Raw genomic sequence first — 9422 nt, forward strand, 5'->3', positions numbered from 1 at the left:
TATGTATATATATATATATATATATATATATAAATCTATGACTTCAAAAGTACAACATGTTCAACGAAAAGAATAAAAAGAACCTAAAAATTGAATTCGTCGAAGTTTTTTTTTTTAACTCAACTTCACCGTCAAAATACATTCTCCAAAGGTAAAGGGATGTTTGTCTTGAATTGAATACGTCTCTAGAGTCTCATAAAATTTTGATATCTATGTAATATTTTGAAATAAGCGCTCTGTCATAAAGTAATACATCAATTAGGAGAATGTTTAACTATTTTATTCTTATTTATATTCTAAAATACAGTCTTTCTTCATTGAATATATTTACTTGATTTATATGTCATAATTTATGTGTTTATAGTTTTTAAGAATAATTACAATTAAAGACAATTAACCTGAGAAAAAAATCTTAATTTTATTTTAAGCTTCTAAAATATCAATATTTTAATTAAGTACAACAACTATTTTGAGCGAAAATAGTATAAAAAGGATCATTCACAATAGAAAAAATTGAAATATTTTGTGTGGTATCCTCTTTTGGGAGATAATTTAATGAAATAAAATGTACCCGTCCAGTACAAAGTGGAGTTCTAAAGTTTATAAACCATCTAATTAATTAATTAACTAATTAAAACATTGGTAATAATAATACTACATAATTTATTGATCATTTTAACATATCTTATAATTCTTGCAGAGATCCCTGTTTACTTGACGACGTATACAATTTTCTAATTCTTGTCGATTCATTCCACTGCATGCCGTTGGGGTTGCTGCAAAATAATAATAATAACAATAATATTAATAACAATAATAATAATTATATAATTTTTGTTGATGGCAGGGTTCAAACCCACAACGCTAGCGTGAAAAGCATTTTCACGGTCCTTTTTTGCCATCGAACTGTCAATCAGTTTTGTTAAGGGATTCACAAAATAATATAGTCAATAGATGCATATTTTATTTAATTTTCTAATACAAATACAGGATCAACGAACCCCCACTTAATTCCTCCCTTGCTCATATATGATATATCTTCTCACAAAATATTTACTTATAAAATCTTGTGATTCTGCAAATTTTGAGATATAATCCGATCTATTCTACATTGTGATCAGTAAGCAATAACATTTCAAAGACAACTGAGTTGTAAGGTAAACAAGACTCTAGTTTCAATTTAAGGGTCTATTCAACAAGATGGATCAATTTTTATTCAGAAATCATGTATGTTGTGGACAACCTTCCTTGCAATTTTTCTAATAGCTTTCTCCTATTGATTTTATTTTCATTATATCTTACACTAAGGGTGTACACTGTTCGGATTAAACCAAAATACCAAACCATATTGAATGGAATTCTAATTTGGATTGGTTTGTTGGTTTGATTTTTTTATTAAGAATTTACTTTGTTTGATTTTTTGGTTTGATTTCGGATTTAAAAAATAATAAAAAAACTGAAAAAATCAATTATATCTATAATTTTAGTTATAATATTTAATTTTAGAATTAAGTTGGAGTTAACCACTTTCGCCCCTTTTTAGTTTTTGTCTTTCATTATGATTTAGTTTATATATTTTTTCTTTGAACATCTATATTTGGTATACTTTTAATTATTGTGTTTTAAGTTTAACTTGTGAGTTATATTAGATAGTATAATTAAGTAATTCAATATTATATACTTTTCTATATATATATATATATATTTATTTTTTTAAAGAATATTCCACTAAGATCCCGTCCTTCAGTTATTGGTGAGCCATACGAAAAGAATGAGACTATAAATGCGTGAATTCATATTTAATCGGATTTTAATATAAACACGAGATATCGAGTGAAAAATCAAAAAATATAGAAAGATATTGGAGAGAATTTTACCAGGGGGTGGGTGTATAACAGCAGGTGGTGGGTGTTGATCAGTTGCTGAATGATCTGGTTTAGAGGAATGAGGTCGCATTGGAATTCCAACATACTCTGTTATCATAGAAAATTAAATTAAATTCAATCATATAAAATTAATTTATCTAACTTGATAAGTAATTTAAATTTATTATATAGATTCTCAAAATATTGAAAAGTTTCCTAAATTTTCGGTATGAAAAATTATCAATTTTTTTCTCACTAATTCAATTAAAATATTTATAAAAATAGCACTGAATATTTCTTGATGAGAAATTATTAAGTTGTGCAGAAATTCATAATGATATAATATGGTTATAAAATAACAATTTCTATTTTAAATAATTAAGGAGGTTAATAAGACCCGTGTATAGAATAAATATAGTTAATTATTCTCAATTATTAAATAAGAAAATAGATTTTATCATAACACATAGCTAATTGAATAATTCAATACTTAATAATTTATTAAATTTATAAATATCATAATAAAAAGAATCAAAATTGTACATATCATTTGAATTAAAGATTAAATATGCTTAATCAGAAATTACAACGACAAAAATAATAAAACTTTATATTTACCTGGTGGTATTGCTGGTGAGCTAGCATCATTATAATCATTATTATTACCCTGATAATCATCATTATCATCATCAGCCATAATAACCCTACGTGCTGTAACAAAGAAAATTTATGCTATAAATATATAATCTTCCCGTTTTAATTTATGTGACTTGATCTAAAGTATTAGGAGGTCAAACTAAAAACATAGAAATAAAAATATATCCAGTGTAAATTTTGTGTAATTTCACAAAGTAGGATTTGATGAGGGTAAAATATATAGAGACTTTACCCCTAGTCCCCTACCATAGAGATAGAGATGTCGTTTATGATAAACTCTTGACTCAAGGAAAAACAGTATGGAAAAAGAAATAACAAAGGTAAAGAAGTACTCAAGGCAAATACTATAAAAAATATATGATAATTAATCATTCCGAACAGTAACTATAACAAAATAATATGATAATCGAAGTACAAGAAACAATAGATAATAATAGAAATTGAAGGACGAGAAACTACAGATGCAATGCTACGAATACTAGTATGAAAGGATAAGCAAGACTACACTCAACTATCTACTAACCTTCTACCTTAATCTGTGTCCCTCCACCAAAATAAAATTTACATGCATAGCTAAACATTATATACGAATTGTCATGTAATATAAATCATTATACAATTCAAAGCATCTGAAAAAAATCATGGTTAAATCAAAGGGAGTTAGAACAACAATTAATAATAAAATGAAAAGTAATAATTTAGGGGGAAAACAAGTATATTATAGAGTGAAGGGATTAATAAACCTTGTAATAATCTTGTAGAGGATGTTGTTGAGGATAAACAAAAAATTAAGAAAAAAATGGCTATGAATAAAAAAGAGAATGTTTTGTGAATCATGGCTTTTAAAATCTAAAAGATTGAGGTGTTTATTTAATCAAATAATAAGCTTAAATATTACAATTTTGATAAGGAATTTGGAAATGTATGGACAACCATTTATTAGAAAATTCTTATTTTCTTTGCCCAAATTATGTGGCTTGACTTTGAAGTCTTTTGCTAAAAATTAAATTTATAATTTATATGTTAAGTCTTCCCAATTGTTGATGACTATGATAGGAACAAGTCAATATATAAATCTAAAGTATCACTATAACAACAACGTAACGTAACGAAATTATTTACAAACTTTCATCGCTTGTCTGTTATTAGATATTTCCCAACTGACATTTTTTTTTATTATATGTCTCTAATCTATCGTTTAATATGATTGGTAATGGATTTTTTACTACTTAGAAATAAAAGTTATATGTCTCCATAACTCTAGTTAAGAGGGGAGTAATCCCACCAATGCATCATAACCGATCATTTTTACTAAATTACTAACTAATATTGGTGATTAGACTCGAATTATTGTAAATATTTTTACTTGGACCTAATTGTCCATTGGATATTATTTGGTTTAGCTAGTGTGTGCTTATTCTTGTGGGAATAATATATAGGTCCCCAGCTGAGCGACTATTAGAAATAACCTTCATCTTCACGTAAAGTAGAAGTAAAGTTTGTGTACAATCTATCTACCTCAGATCTTACTTATGGGATCTGACAAGTTTTGTTAGTTGAAGTCGATAATTTTTGGATAATTTTTGGTTGGAACATAAATAAATAGGATTAACTAAAGCGTGTGTTATAGTATTTTGTTAAGCGCATTTAACTTTCAATTAACTAAAATGTGTGTTGTCGGGCTTACACCAAAAATCACAAGGTCCTAAATAAAAAAATACCAATTATTTGAAGGACTAGAAGTGTTAATTACCCTTAATTAATATAAGTATTATTTCCTTATTAATTACAAAGTGCAAGCATAATTTAACGCAATTAACAAAAGTATTATTTATTACTAGCTTAACTCCATTGAAGATCTATCATGGAGTAAGCAATTTTAGAATATCCAAACATACAATTGTCCAGCAACATATATATTTAAACATAAATACAATATAAAATTCTTGCTTAATATTTTTTTTTTGTTACTCAAACTCTTCTCAAGATCCATTATCTGCAAACATGTAAAGATGAAAGGGTGTAAATATTGTTAGCGTAAATAATTTTTAGACATAATACGTAAATAAATATATTTTTTATTTTAAAAAACTTTTTAAAATTGAGACAGATAAAATAACAGATTTTACGTAAAATTTTTACCAGGTGGTGATATTGGCTTTCGAGGTGCGATTACTGGTCTCATACGAACTACAAAGAGTGATCTACGTGGTGAACACGATTCTTCTCCATATTTATAGCCACCACATCTATAACCTATATTCAGAGAGGAATTAAATTATACATATACAAGTAATATTTAAATTCGAAAAAAGTACTATAAAAATTGAAACACTTGTTTGAATTGGCTAACTATGAAAAACAAATACATTTTTTTTTATGTTGAGTTGTGTTTGATTATATTTTATAAAACATATTTAGAATTTGAATACACTTTTTCTAAATATGGTTTATACTTTCAAATTCTAAAAAGCATAATACATAAACATGTTCTCTAACTTGATTTCAATTTTCAGCTGATATATTGCCGTTCAGTTTTGGGTGTGCACAAGTAGACACTTAAACTTATACAAATTTAGCTCTTACGTGTGTCAATGGGAGTGTATCTCACATGAATTATCATGTAGGATATATGTGTTTATGAGTACAATTTTACACAAGTTTAAGTGTCTATGTATGCACATTCAAAATTGGAGAGCATAAATTTAAGCCGATTGATCAAATTAAAAGATATATATATATATATATATATATATATATAAACAATGTAATTTTTTTTACTGAAGAGGATTTGGACGAACCCTCTCGAGTCTCGACCTTATCTAGCTCCGCCCTTACATTACATTACAATAAAGGGATTAATACTACACCTGGCAATCTCCTAGAGGTTGTTGAAGATAGACAGAGGATTATGACAAAACAAGCTAAAAATAATGCTTTGTGATTCATGGAGATCAAAGGGGAATTAATTCTCTTATATGAGGTGATTTATGTTATATTATATGAATCAATAAGCTTATATTCTAGTCCTTTTATAATATTTCTCAATGGAACATTCATAAACGTGTGGACCCTTTAATGTAGAAAAATAAAATAAATTTCACTTTAATTTTTTCTTTTTGGTGCTTGACTTGGAGTCTTTTGGCTAACATTTAAGACTCGTTTGGTGGAATATATGTATGACAATTGCTTAATTATCATTACTTTTCAAAAGTAATTAACACTTTTTATAAATGTTTCTAAAGTTCATCGCAATATTGGATCTAATAACAATTAATTAATGCTGGTAAATGTTTTAACACTCTTTGTTAATGTATTTATTACCGCTAAAAATTATTTTATTATCGTAGTGACTTGGATTCTTGGGCTAGCGTTTAAGGAACTTACGTAAATATATCCTTCGGCTAATTAGTTTATTATTATGATTGAAGTATACATTGTTTATATATTGTAGTTGTATGTATTCTGTATATATTATATGTATAATATAAGCATATTTTTATTTTTATTTAATATAAAGTATACTTCATCCATATATGTATTAATGATATTTCATACATCTTATTGATACAAAGCATCGAGTATAGTCAGGGCGGAGGCAACATATACTTGGGTTTCATCCGAACCTCCTCGGCGGAAAAAAATAGTATTTATATATGGTTAAAATTATTTTTTAGGTATGTATAATAGATGTCGAATCCCCTTCCACTAGTTCGTGTGTTTACTTCTCAGATATTGAATCCCCTTATTAAAAATTCTGGCTCCGTCACTGAGTATAGTGGTACATCATTGAGAAATCCCAAAAGAAAATACAACACAATAGTACTGGTAATAAATTAAACTCATACATATAGAAAAAAATAGTCCACTACATAAAACATCTCATATGAGCAGGACTTGGAGAATGACCACACGTCCACACCCATAGCACTTACGCTAATACAAATATTAATGACTAATTTTAATTACTATTCAAATTCATAACTTATAGATTACACGAAGATAATTTTTCTATTGCTTCAAAACTACGGTTAAAAAACACACATACTCATATTTTATTTTTAGTACACTACCTCTTTTTTATGGTTTCATTTTATGACAGTTGGTTAAACTCTTGCAGGGTTTTTCAATACGTGGCGGTTTCTTATTGGCAATACATTTGCCAATTATATTCTTCTTGCATATTGGTTCTTTTTGTGATGGACGATATGGTAAACTTCCTTGAGGGACTTTTCTATCTTCTTCTGCAAATATTAATTCCAAAAAAAAATAAAAAAAAATAAGCATAAAATATTATTTCTCAAAAAATTAAACCAACGAAGGTATATTAATGCAATTAAAATATGACATTATCTTTTGTTCTAGATTTTATATGTCAATATTGTTGTTTGTAAAGTATAATAGTTTAATTTTTATATATTGACAATCTTCGTACATAAGATTTTCATAGACTTTTGAACGTAAAAAATGTGATTTTCAAAAAATAGTTGATTCTTTTTATTTTTATTTTTTATCTTGAAGGTTAAAGTTGTGTTTGGACATTTATAATTTTCACTTAAAAGAACTTGTCAAAACTATTATTTTTTTCAAAATTGAAACTCATCTTTAAATTTATTTTTAAAAAAATCAACTCAATATATAGCCAAACAATGTTTTCAAATTCCCTGTTTTTTTTTTAGAGAAATAGAAAAAAAAATCATGGACAAGTAGGCCCTTCAACTTAATTCAACTAAAAGATCAATATTTTTCCCCTCTTGGGTTTTAAGGTAAAAGGGAAGAAAAGTATTCCGAGCGATCGAAGTTGTGGCAAAGTAGTAATTATACTTTTTCTTAATCATAAATCTTGAGTTTGAGCCCTTTGTATGAAAATTATCTTTGTTAAAAAAATATTTCACCCTCAATATAAAATTTCCAACGCAAATCCAAATTTAATCAGACCTTCATATTGGACAACTTATAAGAAACAAAAAGAAAAAGAAAAAAGAAGGGATTACCATACCTAACAATCTCCTGGAGGTTGCTGAGGAAAAACAAAAAATTAAGACAAAAAAAGCTATGAATAATAAAGAAAAGGCTTTGTGATTCATGACTTAAAAGCTATGGAGAAAAGGGAATTTTCTACAAGATATGTATATGATGTATTGCTTAATTAATCAATAAACTTATAGCTAGCCCTTTTATAATATTCCTAAAGGGGCAATGCTAAGGAATTCACAAATGTGTGGACCATTTAATTTTAGATTTTATCTTGATATTGTTATAAAAATAATGTCATAATTATTAATTAATGGCATATATAATTCCATATTGTTTATTCAAAACATATCAAATGAGTAGATGCATGACATACTATATTATACGCAGGGGGCGTAGGGAGGATGGGGTCACGGGGTTCACGTGAACTCATGCTCTCCTTTCGAAATTATTTATAATAGTGTTATATTTTTTAATTTTTTTAAAAAATATAGATGTGTGAACCCACACTCGAAGTATTATGTAATACGATGATGATTTGGTGCACGAGAGGTTAGAAATTTGAATTTTATATCTATCTTGTTTTATTTTTCTTCTTAAAATTGGATAACACATCTCCAAGTGGTTCGATAGCACTTTTGGCGTTTTAACTAATATATAAGAAATTAATAGACACATTGCCTTTTTTTTTAAAAAAAAGAAGGGATAAGGGTCTGAAAAATACTCCAACTTTGGCCGGAATTGCTGTTACGATACCAAACTTTATGGAGGACCTTTTACCCCCCCCCCCCCGCACTATTTAATAATGTATTTTAAAGGTATATATGTGGCCACGTGGACATATTACTATTTATAATTATGCAATATTTATAATGTCCATGTGGTATATACCTTTAAAATACACTATTAAATAGTGCGGGGGGGCGGGGGCGGAGGTAAAGGGTTCTTTCCAAAGTTCGATATTGTTACAACAATTTCGGTCAAAGTTCGGATATATTTCAGACCTTTTTCCATATATATATATATAAAAAAAAAAATTGGACCTATAGTTTTAAAATTGTAAGTAACTGTTTTCAATGATAAGAACCTAAATGTCAAATTGATTAAATTTATATCTTAGATCCACCTTTTCATAATAATGCATTCATCATCTCGAAATTCTGGATATGCATTTGACTATACGTTTGTATATACATAAGTACTATCACTTAATTATAATTTATTGATATAAATATATTTACTCGATTAAATTGCTTAATTACAGAAGTTATATTATTTGACGTAAACATTGAATGCGAATAAATATTTTTAAAAATAACAGAAATAATAACATATAAAAGAGTCGTGTGGGGGTATTAAATATGCCTTTCTTTTTCCATTTTTTGTTTCTTTCTAGGGCTGGACTTGTCCTTGTGAAGTTGATGGATATTATTTCTATGAAAAATAGTTATGGAAAGATATTTTTAACAGGCTAATAAAAAAATAATGTAATAAAAATTGAATCAAAGTTATTAGATTATGTTAGAATCATAACAATCATTCTGACAATTTGCTCTATATATGTGTATCGAGTGTTTACATTAATTTTGATAATTATTACGATTAAATATAAATTAAGGTAATAAGTATATATGTATTTGACTATAATTTAGTAATAATTATTATATTCATATATGTATTAGATGAATTTTATCTACTAAATTTTGTATGGACTTTATTTCCCATGATATTATGCGTGCTGAATTTTGCTATCGTAGGGGTGTGCGCTAAAAAGTCTAAAGGATCGGTAACAACACACATGCTAAGACGAGTCGACCATAATAATCAATACCTAAATGAATGAAAAGATACCTTTTTTTTTGGGATAAGGGTCTGAAAAATACCCCAACTTTGATCGAATTTGTTGTTGCGATACTAAACTTTCAT

General features: G+C 27.1%; 1 protein-coding gene and 2 long non-coding RNA genes across 3 annotated transcripts; all 3 read right to left on the reverse strand.

Moving 5' to 3' along the window:
* Window positions 1-480: 480 nt before the first annotated feature.
* LOC107060856 (uncharacterized) lies at window positions 481-3406 on the reverse strand. Its single transcript, XM_015309286.1, has 4 exons — window positions 3266-3406; window positions 2484-2576; window positions 1878-1973; window positions 481-776 (listed from the first exon to the last, which is right to left on the reverse strand). The coding sequence occupies exons 1-4, from the start codon at window positions 3357-3359 to the stop codon at window positions 676-678; spliced, it is 384 nt and encodes a 127-aa protein (XP_015164772.1). The 5' UTR covers window positions 3360-3406; the 3' UTR covers window positions 481-675.
* Window positions 3407-4337: 931 nt separating this feature from the next.
* Window positions 4338-5526, reverse strand: LOC102591555 (uncharacterized). Its single transcript, XR_367383.2, has 3 exons — window positions 5393-5526; window positions 4665-4778; window positions 4338-4518 (listed from the first exon to the last, which is right to left on the reverse strand). It is a non-coding gene; the product is annotated as an uncharacterized lncRNA (long non-coding RNA).
* Window positions 5527-6345: 819 nt separating this feature from the next.
* On the reverse strand, window positions 6346-7684 carry LOC102591793 (uncharacterized). The gene is made up of 2 exons (XR_367384.2): window positions 7522-7684; window positions 6346-6766 (listed from the first exon to the last, which is right to left on the reverse strand). It is a non-coding gene; the product is annotated as an uncharacterized lncRNA (long non-coding RNA).
* Between the last annotated feature and the right edge of the window lie 1738 nt (window positions 7685-9422).

This window comes from Solanum tuberosum, unplaced genomic scaffold (genome assembly GCF_000226075.1).
Source record: "Solanum tuberosum cultivar DM 1-3 516 R44 unplaced genomic scaffold, SolTub_3.0 scf00103, whole genome shotgun sequence".
In the NCBI taxonomy this organism is placed as follows: Eukaryota; Viridiplantae; Streptophyta; class Magnoliopsida; order Solanales; family Solanaceae; genus Solanum; species Solanum tuberosum.